Source organism: Drosophila serrata, unplaced genomic scaffold (genome assembly GCF_035046125.1).
Source record: "Drosophila serrata isolate PLE 108 unplaced genomic scaffold, ASM3504612v1 contig_272, whole genome shotgun sequence".
Taxonomy (NCBI): Eukaryota; Metazoa; Arthropoda; class Insecta; order Diptera; family Drosophilidae; genus Drosophila; species Drosophila serrata.
Genome location: NW_028257170.1, coordinates 12,231,579 through 12,250,585, shown reverse-complemented (window position 1 = coordinate 12,250,585; position 19,007 = coordinate 12,231,579). Strand labels below are relative to the sequence as shown.

General features: G+C 43.9%; 2 protein-coding genes across 3 annotated transcripts; one reads left to right on the top strand and one right to left on the bottom strand.

The window, feature by feature from the left end:
* Nucleotides 1–511: 511 nt before the first annotated feature.
* Tsp68C (Tetraspanin 68C) lies at nt 512–3,102 on the top strand. Its single transcript, XM_020960352.2, has 2 exons — nt 512–786; nt 1,561–3,102. Exons 1-2 carry the CDS (start codon nt 730–732, stop codon nt 2,596–2,598), a joined length of 1,095 nt encoding a protein of 364 aa, XP_020816011.2. The 5' UTR covers nt 512–729; the 3' UTR covers nt 2,599–3,102.
* Nucleotides 3,103–3,459: 357 nt separating this feature from the next.
* On the bottom strand, nt 3,460–18,693 carry Hml (hemolectin). Of its 2 annotated transcripts, XM_086834584.1 has the most exons (27): nt 18,388–18,693; nt 16,999–17,094; nt 16,818–16,919; nt 16,714–16,761; nt 16,262–16,654; nt 16,077–16,204; nt 15,925–16,020; nt 15,498–15,695; nt 15,271–15,437; nt 15,054–15,211; nt 14,845–14,999; nt 14,183–14,785; nt 13,004–14,122; nt 12,047–12,940; nt 11,442–11,990; nt 9,899–11,221; nt 9,726–9,801; nt 9,418–9,667; nt 8,607–9,354; nt 7,855–8,340; nt 7,287–7,793; nt 6,725–7,208; nt 4,819–6,596; nt 4,542–4,757; nt 4,027–4,482; nt 3,714–3,970; nt 3,460–3,657 (listed from the first exon to the last, which is right to left on the bottom strand). In XM_086834584.1, exons 1-27 carry the CDS (start codon nt 18,492–18,494, stop codon nt 3,529–3,531), a joined length of 11,523 nt encoding a protein of 3,840 aa, XP_086690710.1. In that variant the 5' UTR covers nt 18,495–18,693; the 3' UTR covers nt 3,460–3,528. The 2 variants fall into 2 exon arrangements, with proteins under 2 accessions (XP_086690710.1, XP_086690711.1); XM_086834585.1 differs by lacking the exons at nt 3,460–3,657; nt 3,714–3,970; nt 4,027–4,482; ... (2 more) ...; nt 6,725–7,208; nt 7,287–7,793 and adding an exon at nt 8,480–8,540 and having other exon boundaries at nt 8,229–8,340.
* Nucleotides 18,694–19,007: the final 314 nt, after the last annotated feature.

Genomic DNA, 19,007 nt, shown 5'->3' with positions numbered 1-19,007 from the left:
ATGCAATAACCCTTCTGATTTGATCTTTTGAGGGAACTATTTTTTCAAGTGTCGGCTTTTGTCTGAATAAAGGTTCCATGTGACTGAAGATGTAGGCAGAGATCAAATGAGAGCCCCCCGAATGTAGGGAACCATAAATACATTTGTACACATATATGTAACCACTCGTTTTCCTCTTTGACCACTGCTTAAAAGTGTACTAAATCTAAGTTTATACGATTAGTTTTATTAACTTAATATTCACCCTTATTTACTTGGCACACGGGATTGATAATTATGCAGAGTAAACGGGGGAGGTTGTAGAATTTCCCTATTTGTGTTAAAAACTTTGTATATTTTCGAATCGATTGTGCTTTGGCAGAAGTGTATAAACTGATTTCATGAGTTGAGTATCCCATAAACGCAGTTAATGTTAAAGAGAGGGAATTTTCTGTTTTGTTTTTCCAAGCGAGACGCATGAAAGGTTTACGTATGTACAGAGTTTACTCTATGTGGTCTTTTACTTTCGCTGCTTTGAACTTGCAACGGACGTTGATTCCACACAAAATTCAGTTTATGTTTTACTGCTTAGCGTTTCGCAGCTTATGGAGACCAGTTTAAATCATTTTCCTTATATTTAGTTATACATAGTTATATCTATGAGCAAACAGTGAATAAATGTTGTAATTAGTGCATTTTGTCTCACCTTGCAAAGTTTTAATTAATTACCACGCCCGCATTCCTATAAACATGGGACGGTGCTTCAACTATAAGTTTGTGCTTAATATTTGTAATTTATTGTTTTTGGTGAGTCGATGACCTCGTAGGTTAAAGAGAATTATTTCCAAACAAGTTTAAAATGAGTGCAACTAACAATAAATATGAGGTGTTGCTAGATTTTTAGAAATCCGTCTATGGTGATGCTTTGTATTATGACTAATATATTATATTAACAATTTTCGATGCTCTGAACCGGAACTACAACACATTTGCATTAAAACGCAAAAAGAACTGTTTGTAGAATGATTTTCGGCATTCCAACTTTTAGCGTGTTTAATGAAAGTTGGATTAAATAACAAATGTAGGTCGCAACAAAACATCAATGCAAATAGTGTTTAAAAACTAAAAAAGGTACACTGTTAAGGAATAGCTTTTCCGAGTGGGGGAGTGATGTTTTATGGATGTGTATAAGAGCGGTGAACATCAGGAAAACTAAATAAAACTAATACTAGCAACTAATTTCATGCAACTCAAACTCTTCTTCGCTTAACTATCGCTTGTGTGCTATCGGTTTCTGAATCGGGACTTCCCCTGGACCACAACCTGCTCGTTACACTGTTTTTATTTTACAGATACAATATACATATGTACATATAATTTGTTCTGTTTGCAACAAAAAAGATGTGGACTAGACGTGGATGTAGATAGACTCTGCTCATTACATCAATTGATAATTTATACACCTCATAGGGTCGAAAATTAATACTAAGTACACTGTGATGCAGCCTTTAGAACCGCTAGAAGAATCAAAACAACCAACTCGTTATATAATTACTATAATAATAATATTTGTTTTTTCAGATATGTGGCTTACTGTTGATCCTATCAGGTTGCTACCTCTACTCCGACAACAAGCGTGTTCTGCTGTCCAGGATGCTGGCCGCCTCCAGCGATCGGCTCAGCTCACTCTCCCATCCCTTACTTCATTATGTGGCACTGGGAGTGGCCATCGCGGGATTTGTGGCAGTGCTGGCAGCTGTTGTGGGCTTCTGGGCCAGCTGCCTTCACACCTATTGCATCCTCAGTGTGTACTTCTTTAGCGTCGTGGTCCTTCTTCTGACTGAGTCGGTCATGTGCTTAGCCATAACCCTCTGGCCCCACTGCCTGGGTATAAGCCTAGACGAGGGCCAAATGGTGAGATCCCTTCAGAGCAACTACGGAGTACCGGGGCAGGAGCTCTTTACGAACGCCATGGACTTGGCACAGGTACACTTTGGCTGTTGCGGAATGAGGAGTTCTTTGGACTATGACACATCGCTGTGGCGCCTCCAGAGTTATGGGCAGCGGAGTTGGTCGGTGCCACTCAGTTGCTGCGTGCTGGAAAATACGCCAAATCCATTGGCTTACCTGGATCCTAAGCCTGCAAATGAATCGCTGTGCCAATCCATAGAGCGGTTGTCATACGAAAGAGAGCGCCACAGTGGGTCATGCCTCCCACCTCTGAACGATTGGTATCGGAAGCAGTACAGTATCTTTCTCGGTGCCAGCCTGATATTGGCTGTGGTTGAGTTTTGTGTTCTGCTTGGTATTATTATGAGCTGCACCGGAATTGCTTCACAGCGGGCGAAGCTCAAGAACCTAACTCAAAAGATGAGAACTCAAAAGCGCCGGGGGATCGCTGTTAAGTCGCGAGAGACTCTAATAGGAAACATATACGACCCGGAAGTGGAGCTTAATGCGAATACCAATCACAGCATCGGTGAAATATATCTCGAATCAGGTAGAAGACACATGAGAAGTGAGGACTTTAAGGAATTAAGTATTAATCCCAAGAACTTGTATAATCAACAACATATTATAGCACGTAACCCTATTTCTATAGGAAATAGTTTGATTTAAGCTCATTACCCAAATACAAAACTACGAATATTACGTTTTATTTGTATATACATTAAAATTTTGCTCAATGTTGCTCTTAAAATATTATTTGGAAATATATTTCGATAATAAGAAAACTTCATTTTATAATATTAATCTTAACATGTTATTAAACTGTTGGATCCTTGCGTAAGCAATAAAACTCAAAAATTGCTTTTTAAAAAATAAGTGCAAGTGAGAAGGATTTCAGATTTATTTTTTTTGTTAAACATATTTTATTTTTTAATTATTAATTATTATTATCAATCAGAAAACTCCGAAAGCTGCTAACGAGACAGAGTCAAGTTTGTTAACTAGCTATAAGTTCTTTTAGGAGCTTTAAAAGACTAAAAAGAATTGTGTGATAGACGCATTCGAATTGTATTATTTTTATTTTTAACTTCAGAGTACTGAAACCACTTTCATTATATCCTGGTGGTCTTTTTTATTTTAGATGAAATTAAAACATAGAGAAATTAATCTGAAGATTATGTCGTTCTTTTCTGGTAAGCAAGCACTAATAATGCGGAATATTGGAATCCAACTGACCAACGAGAAAATAATTACCAATAAACCTTATGTCATCATAATCATTAAGTATGCATTGTTGTTCCTGAAACATCAAAAAAATTAATGAAGATAATAACCATTCTTATACATACAGGTATTAATCTAAAGATCATGTCGTTCTCTTCTGTTAAACAAGCAGTTATAATGCGGAATATTGGAGTCCAACTGACCAGCGCCAAAATAAATACGAATAAACCTTAATTAATCATAAGCATTAAGCATGCATTGTTGTTCCTGAAACATCAAAAAAATCATGAAAGCGAAGCACCCCAATTTTAATTAATTTTTCTTTAATGCTTCATATCCTTAAACCTAATTATAGACCATTCTTTAAAGGACGAACTAGTAGTGATGATGGTTAGCGAGCAACTTGAGTAAAGGCGACTGACCTTCCGGTTGCATTCTCACATCTATCAAGGCTTCAGAAAATTCCGAGCACAGTGAGCATCCGCAGCTGGAGGGCACATCATGCTGCAATAAAAATATTGATTATGTTTTCACAAAATTCAATTTAGAGCTCTGCATACCTTTTGGTTAAAAGTGTGGCCATCCGCACAAAGCATTTTCACTGAGATCGGCTGAAAGGACTTAATGTTGCAACAAGTGCAGAATTTCTCGTGAATGTCGGTAAGTGCATTGTACTTGGACCCTGAGGAACAGGCACCCTGACATTCGGTGAAGCCCTGAATGGGTTCGGCGTTGACACAAATCCCGTGGCCGGGCTTGGAAAATTTGAGCAGCTCCTTGGTTTGTGACTCCGCCAAGGATACAGGCAAACAGGTAGCTGCAAATTAAAAAAGCGTATGTAAGAAAAAACTAACATGTTTGAATTCTACCCACATTTATCTGCCACAATCGGTTCCAACTTGCAGCGCTGACAGCAACCATCTTGGTACAAGAGATGAGAGAGGCAGCCACTGACATCCGGACATATTTCCTGTGAGGTTGTAACTAAAACCAGATCATCCTTTTTCAGGCAGCTGTACGATGTGCAATTGTCGGCCGATTTCCAATGCGAATTAATTTCATACAGCTTATGATCGAAGACGCAAGCGGTTTGGACACATTTGCCACAGCATTTCGCTTTGTCTGTCTTCTGATAACTGAAACCTTGGGCGCAGTCGGTTACGCACTGTTCCAGAGTGCTCACCACCTGGGATTTGCCATCTGGACCGTACGTACAAGACTCGTGTTTGCAAACGTCCTTGGCATGGGTCCATTTTTCTCCGACCTGTTTAGTAAACTTTGAGGACTCGCCAAGCTCATATTGAATAATGCAGAGGTCCTTGGGAGGCACTAAAAGAACACACAGTTTAAGGATTATTTAAATAAATAATAGTGCGTCCTTCGCTTACCGCACGCATGGGTGGGACAGCAACTTCCGGGGTCCTTGGTAGTCTTGACCTCATAAAATCGTTCTTGACAGGACATCGGTGCTTTAGGACACAGCTCCGGTTGACAGACGATCTTCTGAGTGGGGCAGCAGCCTTCCTCAACCTTTACAAGCTTCTCCCCCGGAAGCAAATCCCGTGGTGGTTTCAAAATCTCACACTCTTCCTTCGGCTTACACTCTACAAAATGCATTTGAATTGATTAAACTAGACAATAATCCAATTTTACAGGAAGCCTCACCGCATATGTATTGGGGACATCCATTGACATCGTTTTTCTGCTTTTTAAATTGTCCGGGGCCACAGATTGGCATCAGGGGAGCCAAGCATACCTTGGCCGGGTCCTTGGGCTCTGGAACACATCGATACCTGGGGCAGCACTCCTCGTCACTGACAATTATCTGGGGTTTGTAATGCTCGGCACAGATGTTCTCCTCGACCTGGCATTTCTTTTCCACACAAGAAGTTTTCCCGCTCTGATCGCACTCACACTCGTTGCATTTATCCTTCTGCCATTTATCGCCAGGCAAATGCAGACCATCGTCGCACTTTGTACAGGCTATTTCGGGCACACACTTGCCGCTATCCATGACTTGACCCGCAGGACAGAAGCAACCTTCAAAGCGCTCTGAGCTCAAGCACATATCGTCACTCTTCACAGTATGGATTATGGTCTGGCTCTTCAGACTAACAGCATCGTAATCCGACATGGCTTTAATTGTGTCGCAGTTCTTGGCACATCCACACGGTTCGTAGACCATATCACTGGGACACTCATATGGACACAACTGTGGCCTTCTCCAGTTAGTGCAGATTCCGTGTTGGTTGCATTCCTTAGCATACGCAGCTAGGGCTACGCAGACTGCCTGCTGGGTATTGCCAGGCTTGCAGATGTCCTGCTGGCAGGAGGACACATAGGCAATAGGGTCGACGACAAGCGGGCACTTGCCAAACAGCTCGGGGTTGTAAAATTGCAGGCAGGGATCCTTCTCCTTAGGCAAAAGCTTACACTGTTCCTTGGGTACATCCTCGCTATGGCATCCTTCGACAAGCCCAAGCTTGGGTTCATCCGCTTGCCAGCTCTGAATTACGTCCACTCCCGGCTTCCTCTTAGCAGGATTCGGCTGCAGATCATTTGAAGCGTTTCCATTGCAGTCGCCACAGAGTCCCTCCATCTTGCTTCCATATCTGATGCTCGGCACGCCCACGGAAAAGATCATACCCTCGAAAGAGACAGTCAGCTCTACATGAGATTCTATAAGGGAGAGTACAAGCTCCTTGCCAACCACCTGGCGAAGACTAATCCAACTGTCCTTGAACGGTATTTTCTTAATCTCAAATCCATCTACCAGGATCTGCAGGGAGTTTTTGTTTTGCGGAGAGCGCTGTATATGAATCACGTGGTCTCCATTGATAATATGAATGGATTTAACACAGCTACCATTATCAACAGGGGTGGTCTGCCCCAGCTTCTTGCAGTCATCCATGCTAGCATACACCTGGAATGTATGCACACCAGGGAGCACCACATCTCGAGACATCAGGTAGGTGCAGTTTCCATTAAAGCTAAATGGCTTACGGTCGTAGGTCATGTACTTGGAGGCACCCAGGGCGTTGCACACACAATCCTTGCACTCTGATATTGGCACACACTTGGATTCCTTTCTCACAGTTCCTTCGGGACAGTAGCAGCCTGGGAAGCATGCATCTGGAAGCACGGGACAGTCATCGCCATGAACGTTATCACAGGAAGGCTCGCAGCGTCGCTTATAGCAGTCCGTATGCACTAATGGAGCAGGACACTTGATTTCACACTGAGCCACGGCTCTCCAGGTAGTTAATTGGACCAACGGATTAACGCTCAGGCACTTCTTCACAAAGCTCTCTAGAATATTGCACTTGCATGCGCCAGTATCCCCGTTGTTTGCCAACATGCAATCGCAGGCAGCTTCGAGGCAGTAGTTGTTCAGGAACTGTTTATAATTGACAGACTTGTGGCAGCGAGCAAAACTTGGATGACTGTAATAAACAAAGCAGGACAGACAGTCAATATAAAAGAGAATTGCAATGACGAGGATTTATGATATAGTTTTGAATTTTTATACATTAAAGTAAATACTTTAAATGAATTTGAAAACTATACTTACTGTATGATATTACACAGCTGTAGAGCCTTAGCCTGCATGTCTCTGGAACACTTGAGGTCTCCACACTGATCCTTGGGCACTCGCTTGTCGTACCAACTGTCCCCGAACTTCTCGGTATTTGCAATTATCTGTCCATCCGGGGATCTCTTGTCGTCCTTGGGGTTTCCATTGTAGTATCCGCACAGACCATCCACAGTTTTTATGAACTTAGATGAGATGCCCACTTTGACGATTCCAATATCATCAAGCTGCACCCAGAACCCGTATTTGGTAGACACGGCCAGGAGGGTTTTGCCCGGCTGAGACACCACAAAGGAAGCCTTGCAGATGGGTGAGTTAATTAGCTGCTGTACTGTGAACTCGAACCCATTGAACTTGAGCTTCAGATGGGGAAGGAGAATCAGCTCGTTTCCAGCGTGTATATCCTGTATGGTGATCACTTTATGACAGACCTTCCGAGTCTCGTCGCTGCATTGCTGATGGACTGCAAAGATATGACAATTATATGTATCAATTATTGTATTGATATGACCTTAAAATTAGGTGCTTCACTCATTCATACCCGATATCGACCAACTGCCGTTGTGAATGTCTCTGGCCAAGATGTGACTGCATGGTCCGTACTTGAACACAGTTCCGTCAAAAGTGGTAAAGCTTTTTCCGCTGATCTCACAGACATCGTCCTTGTTGGGTCTAAGTACGCAGGCATATTTAAGGCAGTCTCCCGCCTTGGCATTGCTCATATCTAGCTCTACGTCGTATTTCTCCGGACACTTTGGCTCCGCACAGCTGATGGTTTCGTTCTTGTCCACCTGCTTACTGGGAATGGGGACACAGGTGAACTCGTCGCACTGCTCCTCCTGGTGATAGTCTAGTTCCTGGCTGGGCATAGCAAGAATTTGTTCCTTTGACGAAATGAACTTGGTCTTGGTAATGGTGGTTCCGTCATCCACTATCGAGACTTGTTTGGAGAAGGTAAACATCTTTGACATTTTTCTTAACTTTTTCTCAGTAATTTTAATCTTCATCTGAGGTGGGCAGACGGGTACCGGACACGTGATGACTTCAGCTGAAAGAAGAATACGTGACGTAAGAATTTTGTGTATCTGACGGTAGACATTTATGCTCACTCTCATTCTTTTCCCGACTAATATCGGGCTCCACGGTGTATGAGTCCCTGCAGCTGGAATCCTCATCATCAGCACAGTCCTGAACGCCATTGCACCAGAGAACTTCGGGGATGCAATCCCCACTTGAAGGGCATAGTCTTTGGTGCTTGGGGCATGGCTCACATTTGCAAAAGCAGTCACTGGTTATCACCGGACGCAGGTTGGCGTCCTGACAGGGCAGGCATTTCTTAGGCTTGCAATTCTTGTGTCCGCCGAGCACACAGACGCACTCCTCGCAGGCTGAGTTCTCGAACTTAGTGCCAATTGGATAACTAACGTAGTTTTCCACACAGGGACAGAGATTGTGCTGTACACAATTCGTGCCATCCCAAAAGAGAGGTTCTTGACACTGACACTCTGAGCTCGGACTGGAGGTAGATACACCTTCGCAGATATTGCATTTTGTAGGCGTGGCTTTGTCCACAGGCACGACGCGTTGAATTTCAGCTATAGAAAAGCAAAATAGTTTTTTGTTAACCGGCCATTTATCTGACTGCCATATAAGTAAATTTGTTACAAATAATAATAGGAAAGGTTGAACCGAAACGAAAAGTTCAAGGATATACTTTCGGCATTTCGAAGTTACCTTTCATTTCTTGTTAAACTTGTAAAGTTTGACCATTTCACAAATCCAAAAATTGTAATAGCTGATTTCGAGCATTGGCATACAATTAGTTGCAGAGATATAGTGATTATCAAAAAGTAAGACTTACGGTATGGCAAAAAGCATCCTAGGGGTTCGATGCGCATATTAATGTTCTTTTCCCATTTTGCTGGCATAACCTTAATATACTGCGCCAGAATGGGTTTCTTGAAATGATGTCTGCGCTCAGTTTCAGCATCTACGTTGGCCTCAAAGATGCGCGGTTGTCCATTCGTTGAGAGGACGGTGTTCCATGTGGGCTTCTTCTTAGAGAACATCACTTTGTATCCAGTGACCCAACCATCCTTCCCACCCTTTGTGATAAAGCCGGAAATATTTCGCAGTTCCAGGAAATCAAACTCGACGAACTCGTTTTGACTGTTGGCCAGGGGACGCCAAGCCTGGGGTGTAGATATATTCAGCAGGTCCAGCAGCCGTAACTTCCTGGTCGGCTGAGCCTGCTGCCACAGGCTGCTAGACTGAACCTGCTCCTCGTACATCTTACCCTCTGCCACGCCCATTAGATCGACGCAGTCCTGATCCTGCAGCTGAACTGGACTCTCAGTAATGGGTGAGGGGGTTGAAAACATAGATTTTGGCTCAGCTTCCACCTTATCTCCGCAGATTAGCAGCTCCACACGCATGGCAATGGAGCCGTGCCATTTTAGTGGATAAATTCGGAGAGAGCTTGCTTCGATTGGTATATTAAAAAGTGTCTGGACCAAAGCCCTTGAATCCAAGGGACCTTTGAACATTTGTGGCTTATCTGTTTCATCCACCAGATAGTGATATGCACTTCCATCATGACTGTGTAGAATCTAGAGAAAATGATTATGATGAGTAGGTTAAAGTAACGCCTCAAGATCCAATTCAAAATATACCTTGAAAAGAGTCACATAGTTGTCAAAGTCAGGACTTCCTGCCATGACGATACCATAGAATGGTTCCGGCTTGCCAAAGTTCAATTCCAGATACTGCATTTGATCATTGATGCTGGGCGACCAGCTACCCTTGTCATGCTTCTTAGTCAGACGAGCCATGCTGGGTCCGTGCTCGGGAGCCAATTGGGAACTTGCATTGAATATGCTATCAGGCTCTGAATGCTGATTGTAGTCGATCTTAGGAATAAGGCTGGAAAACCATCAACTTTTATTGAAGCTTCATCTAAGTGAATAATCTGTTTTCTTACCGTTCTGGGGAACAATGCAGAGGCGGAGTGAGGGTAACAGGAATGATAGGGACCACGGGCAATATTTCCACTTCCTCTGAAAGTTTACAATAAATAATCAAAACAAATCGAATTTTCCTTCTTTTAAATGTTAATTTACAGATAACCCGATATAAATGAAATACTGAACTAACCTTTTGGCACCTCGGGAACAACTTCCTGTTTATTGGGAATGCACGTGAAAGCATTATCGATGCACTGGCAAACCTCGAACTCTCCAAGAACTGGCTTGTGGGGCTGCACATAGTGCTCTGCCTTATCCATGCAAGGACATTCGTCGGCGTGTACACAAGTATCCTCGTCCCTCCAAAACTTGCCCTGCTTGTGACAGTCCGGACGCAGCTTATCTACACAACCGGGCTTGCAGTGCTCACCGGGCTGGCAGAGGCCTCGCTTTTTAAGGATGCTGCCGTAGTAGTGACAAGTGTGCTCGCACTGGTTGGCACAGGATGTCCAAACCTTGCCGTCCGGACACTGATTGATGGGCTCTGGTTCAGGATCCAACCTTGTCTTCGTTTCACAGCTCGGCTTGATCTCCTTGACGGTGGCTATGTGATCGCAAATGAACATGGTGGGGTTAAACATGAGGTCCGAACCGCAGGTCTTCTCAATATAGATCCATCCACCATCCACCTTGGGCTGACAATGCAGGAACTTATGACAGTCTCCGGCGAACTCCTTATATTCTGCAATGGCAGCATCGCAGTTCAGGCCAAGTTGCGGCTTCTCAGTGGGCTTTGATACTTCTGGCAGTGGCTCCTCATCGCACTGGCAAAAAGCCCGCAATTCATAGTCGTGACACTTTCCAATGCACCTCAACCCCTCCTCCAGATTACAGATCACGTTCTCGTCCATTTGTTCTGGAGCTTCGTGAGTTTCCTTAACCCGGCACTCCACCTTGGTCATGTACTGCTTCAGGCAAGTGCCATAAACGCTCTCCATTCTATCGTAGCGCGGCAGCTTCTCCTCGTCGTTTAGTCGCACGCTCTTGTGCGAGGAGTCCCTGTCCTTGTCGCACCACCGAGTCCATCCCTTGACGCACTTGGTTTGATTCTGCGTTGCCATGGGAGGCGACACGGTGGAGCCCTCGATTATGGGTGCAGAACGTGCCGGAGTTGTGGGTAGATCACATTTGACGCCGCTGCAAATTTCCTTTCGCTTGGAGCATCGGCATGTGGCGCACGCATCCGTATAAGTGATGTCGCCTTCATAGAATGTCTTTCCATCCTTGATCATACAGACTGGCTTGCAATCGGCCTTAGGCACACAATCTCGATACGTATCATTAAGGTAAATGAATCCGTCTTCGCAAGGCTTTATGTGACATCCTTCTAAACAGTTCTCCCGGTTGCACATGCGCTCGGCTATTCCCTGATCGAGGAAGTTCTCACACGTCTCCACAGCACAGGCCGGAGTACAAGCCTTATAATCCGAACAATGGGGATCACATTGCATGGCTGTACATAAAATAATATAAAATTGTTCATAAAAAGGTATTGGGAAAAAAACTTGGAAATTAAAAAAAGCAAGTTTATCAATAAATTATACTCAGAAAATAAGTCAGATCTGTAAGTAACCTTTCAGAATCTTGCGATGGGTTTCTCATACCTGGTACAATGTTATTACATATGTATATATATAGTCCCGTTGTGTATAATTATAATTTGTTATACTCACGACAGAAATGTTGCGATCTCCAGCGAATGTGAATGCCTTTCTTGGCACAAGCGTCGGCATAAGCGGCAACGGCTGTGCACAGACACTCGCAGTCGCCTCCCTGGTCACAAGCACAGGTATCGAAGATGCAACGCTTCCAGTAACGCTCCAGTGGCACCTCTGTGTGGCACTCCTGAAACAGCTCTGACTTCAGGGCTCCGCATTTGAGTTGCGCCCAGGTTTCGCGCTCTGGATGCTTTTTGCAGGCATCGATTGGCACCACTGGGGCTGAGCAATGGGGTTGCAGTTTCCATGCATGACCGAAGAGCATCGGGCTCGTTTCTAGGCCAAAAGAGGGAGTCTGCATGTCATCCTGACCATTGCCATTGTAGTTGCCGCACAAGCCGCTGACCTTATTGCGCCATTCGTTGCCCAGTTTAACGTATACTCGGGTGCCTTCATCCCACTTTACTTGCAACTTCAGGGGTATGACTTCCACAACCACGAAGACACCGGCCTTGTAGATATGGAAAGAGTTGAAGCCTTTCGAATTGACACTATCACGGAGTTCTAAAGAAAATATAGAATGTCATTCATTGAGGCACATTGAAAAGTGGATTACGTACTCTTAATGGGTGACTTGTTGGGGTCTGTCGAATAAGATGAATCCGCGCTCAGAAGCAGCGACTCTTCAGCATGGCCAGTCAGGGAGATTTCCAAAGACTTGGAGCAAGTCACCCCTAATGTGCCGCACAGCACGTTCTGTATAGTGATGGTGAAGCCATCTCCATTGTCAAAACTTCCTTTGGCTAAAACATAATCACAGGCTCCCTGGAAGTCAAAGTCGTGGTTATCGAAGGTGGTGAAATGGGAATCACCCCAGACACTGCAAGTGGACTCGCAGCCATTGTCCGAACACTTCCAGTTGCCGGCCTGGCATGTGCAAAGGTTACAGTCCTCCTTGATCTTCTCCCCATCATCGTAACTTTTTCCGGCATGATGGCACGAGCAATTGCTGGGCAGCACGCAGGCCGAGCGGGAAGTGTCATAGACATATCCCTCCATGCAAACACAGCCCGGAAGGCACTCCGATGAATCAGCCGTATACTTGTCCATGTTTTTGCAGGTTTTCGGCTCCTTAGGGGCACATTTGGTAAACTCGGCAAAAGGCTGGTTGGCACACTTGGAGCGCAACTCCGATGAAGGTGGATACTTTTCTTTGTCACCCGGATCGGCGTCCTGGCAATCCCACACACCGTCCGAACAGGTGCAAAGGTCCAGGAACTTCTCTCCCGGCCGCACCTCTTTGTAACCCGGACGGAATGTCATGCCGTCGAAGGTGCAATGGCACTTTTGCTTCGGCACACACTCGCCCTCCTCATTGATGTACTCTCCATGGGGGCAGCGACAGCCCTCGACGCACTCGCGATTGCAGGTGCCCTTGCTGGGCAGATCATCGCAAGTGAGAGCGCAGCCATCCCCGCACTCATCGAACACCTGACCCAAAGGACATTTTACAGCTAAGGGTGGGAGGTAATATTGTAAGTCTTGTGGAAGGGAAAATATGTATATGTCGCACTTACAGCACTCCTTGACCGTCATGCGCCAGCCGGTTTTCACGCCCTGTCGCATGCACTCAGTTCCATAGGCCGAGAGAATGGGACAGAAGCATTTGGACAAGTCGTCCTTGCAGGCGCAGGTGTCATACAGGCAATCTTCGTAGAACTGTTCTGGTTCGACCATAAAGTGACAGTCTTGGAAGATGTCCTGCAGAATCCAGTCACAGTGCTTCTCAGCCAGGGCTTTTCTCTCCGGATTGAGGGTACAGGGATGGGGTCCTTGAGGGGTCTCTGCCTTGAACTGGCACGTGTCCTTCGTGCGCCATTTGTCCGCAAACGGCTCCACGGCTGTTTCAATATCGCCCTCAGGCGTTAGAAAGTCATCCTGGGTATTCGAGTTAAATGTACCGCAAAGACCCTTTGTCTCTCCTCGCCAACTCGGCGGAGCATCAATATAGACACGCGATACTCCATCCCACCAGACGCGAATGCCATCAGCGAATTCCACAGTTAGAAAGGTCGAACTGGCCCGACGGATCAACACCTCGCCCAATCCCAGCATCTTTGGTAGTTTCGCAATTGGCTTGTCATTAATAATGGTGGACAGGCCCTGGTCCAGCTTGATTACGGAGGGAGTGCCGTCCCGCAGCACAAATCGAATTGTCACCGACTTGGTGCAAGAAGGATCGTCAGGAGCGGCAAAGTTCATTGCCTCTGAGACAGCGCCCGAACAAGCTACATTCTCCGCTTCGACCGACAAGTTCTGGGTCTTCAGCAGATGGTAGGAGCACTTGCCCATGAAATCGAAACGTTTTCCATCAAAAGTCTGGTAATGCGGATCTCCGATTGCCCCACAGCGCGCACCACACTTGTCCTCTGTGCACTTCCATTGCCCGTTCTTGCAGGTGCAAGTGTTGCAGTTCTTCTTGACCGTTGACTCCGGCTTGAACTCCTTTCCTCGAAGAGAGCAGGGACATAGCTCCCGTGTTATGCAGGCATCCTTATATTGCACCGTTCCTTCTGGACAAAAGCAGCCCTCATTACAGGTGCCCCTAGAGAGTGGGATCGAAACATTCGATTCGCAGGTTGGCTCCACATTTGGCCCACAAGCATGGTAAACTCGTCCGAATCCGCAGCTGATGGCTAAAATGTTTCAAATAGAACTTGAATCTTAATTGTAAATATATAAGATATTTAACATACGACAAATCTCGAGATTCCGCCATCCATGCTCCAGCTTAATGCCTTTGAAGGCACACTCCTTGGCCAACATAGCGATGGCATCACAGTTGCAACTTTCCGGATGCTCCCGATTGGCGCAGTTGCAGTAGTCCGACATGCAGGTGCGGATCAGAGCGTCAAAGTTAAAGGGCTTAATGCAGTCTCCCAACTTCTCGTTGGCCAGCAGGCGTTCGCATACCACTACAGCCTTTTGCAGTTTGCTCTGCTCGCAGGAATCCACGCCGAACTCCAGTTCTGCGCTGTTCTCGACCTGGCACATGTCACTTTTGTCCTCGACGCGCCAGGCATCGGCAAAGGCCTTGACAGTCTGCAGTTTCTTGCCCGTTCTAGAGACGAAGTCTGTGCTGGTGTCGCCGTCCAACGATCCGCAGAGACCACCCACCTTTCCCCACATCTGGGGACCAGCTTGCACCGACACATACTGATGATGGTCCCAGTCCAATTTGAGTCCCACGGACTCAAGATCGATCTGGACATGTTGGGCTACGGGCATCACTTTCATACCCATTACCTGAACTGGCATCGGAAGGTTCTTCACAGGGGTGGATAAGCGCATGGTGCCATCTTAAAATTACATATTTACTTTATTAATCTTTTAGATTACTCGAGGTGTAGACTCATACTCAGATTTTCGAAGGTGTATAGGACGGATTGCCAGAGTACCTTGAGGCTGTGTGCGCAGCCATAACCGGAGCCATATGGACAAGCCTTTAGGATAATGTCGAAAGTTCCCGAAACTTTGTCTGTTATTAGTGTATGCGAGCAAGACAGAGGTGCTCTATAGGAAAAATATGCTAAAGTACGTTCTCGAATTCGACTAGTATTCACTTACTTGAAGACCAGGCCATCGAAGGTTTTCATATTGAGACCTCCCCAAGTGGTACAAAGAGCTGGACGGGGAGTCTTGTCAATGACGACATCTACCTCGCTGGTCTGATACAGCGAATAACTTCCCAGTGTGACGACAGTTTCCTCCGATGACCACCATTCCTAATTTATTTAATTCAAATTGAGGTTACCTAACCTAAATCAAATAGATGTAAACATACGCTTCTTCTTTCCAAATCCCTGTACTTTGCCAGCAGGGCCAAGAGTTTCTCCCGCTCGGTTCGAATTTCGTAGGCCATTTCGCCACTGAACCCACCATGGTACACTCGTCCCGCCTGCTGCATCACCTTTTGCGTAGACGTGCTGGATCGGATGGTATAACCAGGAGCTGCAATCCTAAATAATTGAGGAGATCTTCTATTTGTGGATTAACCTGTGATAAACTTACGAAATATGCACTTGGGCAGTGGTTCAGGCAGATATCGTCCCTTTTGATAGCTACACTTGTACTCAATGTCAAGGCGACCTTGAACCTTTAATCCCGGCACTTGCGGACAAGTAAATGTGCAGCGAGCCTCCTCCTGTTCATAGGCGCATCTATAGTTTCCATTAAAGTTGGTATTGGTGACATTACAACTATTTATATCTGAAAATTTAAATGTTAATTTCGATTATGTATTTTATAAATGTTTTTAGGACTAGAAACTAATATCCTGTATTTATAGAAGAAATTATTTACGTTTAAAAATTCTGTTAGTAATTCAACATCCAATCTTTAGGTATCTTGGTGATAAATCTTGAAATTCTAGTTTTGTTAAACATAAAAATGTACTTATAAGCACTAATGTTGTGGACTATCATCACTATGCACGTACTATATTGACAGTGGGCCCCGCGGAACATCTTGGAGCATTGGCACACATTGAAGCTTATGCACTGTCCTCCGTTTTGGCATGCTGGCTCGCAAGTGGCTGAAAACGAAGTCGGAATCAGGATAATTCCAATTTTATATTTTCCCCCTACTTACGAGCACAGTCAGGGGGCTTCTCGAGCCCCGTTTTGGTGTGCACCCACTGTCCGTTGCGGCACTCAATGTTGGTAATACCACTACCATCTGGGAACTGGAATCCCCGCATGCACTCTGCGTGGCAAATACTGCAACGAAATGGAGGTTTATAGAGGCATTGCTCTCACATGCGTTAGAGAACTCACTTATTCATGCATGAGACTTTTGAGTTCTTCGGCGCCTTTGGAATTGAGGCACACACTGACTTCTTCTGCTGGCACACTGGGCCGTAGTAATTCTCCGGGCACTGACAGTTTCCGGGTGAGAGGCAGATTCCATTGTTTTGACACGGAGGCTGGCACTGGGCCTGGCAAGGTGGAACTTCAGTGAAGACCGAGTTCCCTATAATCCATCCATCATTACTACAGAACATCTCCAGGACCTGTACGTCCGGAGCGAAGCTGTAGCCAGAAGGGCAGAAGACCTTACACCTCCCATGCTGGCATTCGGACTGAACATTAGAAGGCAACTGCAAGGCGGAGCACTTGCCGAAGGCTTCCAGGTAGTTGACGCCACTTCCGTAGAAGTTTCCCTGATTTCTACATAACACGGAATTTTAGTTGTTGGGAGCTGATCTCAAATAATGGTTACTACTCACCCCTTGCCAATGCCAAAGACTCCTAGTGTTTTCGTTAGAAGACCTCTTCTGCAGCGAAATAATGTTGTGAGATAAATCCAAAGAAAGCTGTTGTTTATACTCACCCAAAACCTCCACTCATGGAAGATGTTTTTATTCCACCGGTATATCCTCCGCCTCCATATCCTCCAGCGCCTCCTACTGATCCAGCATAGCTGTATCGGGCACTATAAAATTAAGATAATTAGGCTATATATCCGTTCTGGACTTGACGACTTATCGCGAATTTTTCTGAATGATCATTACCTAACTGCGGGGGCATGTTGAATGTTGAAGCTGATATGGCGTTCTTTGCGTTCACTTTCCTTATCGACGGAGTCCGGTACAGCTTGGATTAGCGGGCTAATTTTGCGAATAATTTGAGCAAAAATATGGGGAACAGTGATGGTTTATTATCAGACTTGCAGTATAAATACTTTTTAACTGAGTCACACACAAATTTCAAGTCGATATGGACATGATAAATATTCTAAAGCGGAAATCCTATCTTCAGCCTTCGAAGGACAACGTTTTAAATTCATACTTTACATTCTTTTGCAGTTATAACTGGAATTGTTTGTCAATTTATCTAGCCAGATCGTAGAAAAATATTTGCTGGTGGAATAATTTATTAAAGCTGGGACAAAAATAATTATTTTCAAGAAAAAATAAATAAAATAATAAATAAAGAACTTTGTAAATTATAAACTATTTTAAAATGTATCTTAAAATATAAAACTTAATTATAATTTAAGAAGAAAAAAACTTTAAGATACATATTAACATAATTAAATGATTTTGATTTTGTATATTTTTGTTCAACTTAAATTAAATAACATTATCACGGCTTGAATTTTTGCAAATGTTTATTTATATCCTTACAAAAATTTCAAAAGTATAATAAGACATTATAACCTTTTCTAATAATTTATTGTATGTTCTTGGTAAAAATGGAAATGACTTTCTGTGACATTAAGAATTTTAATAAATATGATTTATTTCCTTCAACAATAATTATTATTTTCGGCAAATAAATGGTTTAAATCATTCAAATCCAGAACGTAGTAATCCTTTTTTTAATGCTCATTACGATTACAATTACAGTTCTTGGAATATACTAACATTTACTTTAACTTGAATTCTATGCTCTTTTGTGGCACAATGAAATTTCTGAAGAACGTTTTTAGCTCAAATTTATTTTAAAATTAAGGCATTTTTTACAAAAATATATTGTTGGGTAAAACTTCTAAATTTAATTCTAAATACTTTTTTTACACAAAGAAAAATCCACGATTTATAAAATTCCAGGACATTTGGCCGAATGAATAGTTTAATAATGAATCCGTGAACCTGGAGGCTCTCTTGTGCTCTTGATTCACGTAAAGGATAACGATAAAGGATTTCCAAATTTATTTTCAAAAGAAGGAGTAACCTGCCGCTCTCTCTCGTAATGTTCTTTAACATCGATTTTCTACAATGTACTCTTTTAAGCAATAATTTTTAAAAGTCAAGTCCACATAGCCTTTTTTTATAATATACTAAAAGAAAAAGCTATGAAATTGCATTAAACAAGTACAAATACTAATCCATTTTAAAAGTTGTTAAAATAGTCCTTTCGATATTATTTTCACTGCAATGTCCTTGCATATTGCTTACTTAAGATCCTCGTCATCCTCATCGTTCATTATGAAGTCGCCATCCTCAGACCACGCTTGGGAGATCAGCACTATCCACACACACAAATAAATTACTTTCTGCCTCATTCTGGCAAAAATATTAATGTCCTTGGTGTGGAATTATAGTTCCAAAGGAGAATACTGAAGTATCCTGCTGTGATCACATATGGTAACACATCACTTCCAGGACAATAATATTCCAAATCTGGTAACCGAGTATGCACATAAACTGTTTTAAATCCAAAGTGTATTTTAATGTTCACAAATTGAAAGTACGACTGCGACTAAAAGTGCCAACCATGGTGGGCAGCTTTTATAGGCCCAGAGGCAACGCAGTCCCGAACCCTTATCGAACGTCAGAGGCAAATCCACTGCCTATCTGGAATCCGCGAATCGACATTGCCGAGCTTAAATTAGCATCGCGAATATATCAAAACTGTGCCAAGTTGAGGCTGAGGGTAATTCCTGGGTGATAATCCCACTTCCCGGAGCTTATGTCATAACTTTAGAGCAGTCTGCGAGGGGTATAACTTGTTGAATGGCCCTCGTCACTTGATAAGTCGCCATTCAATTTATCTGGCGAACAGCCCTTGAATGAAA

Bases quoted from the DNA above. Each gene is read 5' to 3' on its own strand.
- Hml (XM_086834584.1), bottom strand. From the start codon at position 18,494: ATGAGGCAGAAAGTAATTTATTTGTGTGTGTGGATAGTGCTGATCTCC. The intron at 16,920-16,998 runs GTAATGATCATT...TTAATTTTATAG, and splicing joins CAACATGCCCCCGCAGTTAG to TGCCCGATACAGCTATGCTG. The intron at 12,941-13,003 runs GTAAGTGCGACA...TCCCACCCTTAG, and splicing joins CATGACGGTCAAGGAGTGCT to CTGTAAAATGTCCTTTGGGT.
- Tsp68C (XM_020960352.2), top strand. From the start codon at position 730: ATGGGACGGTGCTTCAACTATAAGTTTGTGCTTAATATTTGTAATTTA. The intron at 787-1,560 runs GTGAGTCGATGA...TTGTTTTTTCAG, and splicing joins TTTGTAATTTATTGTTTTTG to ATATGTGGCTTACTGTTGAT.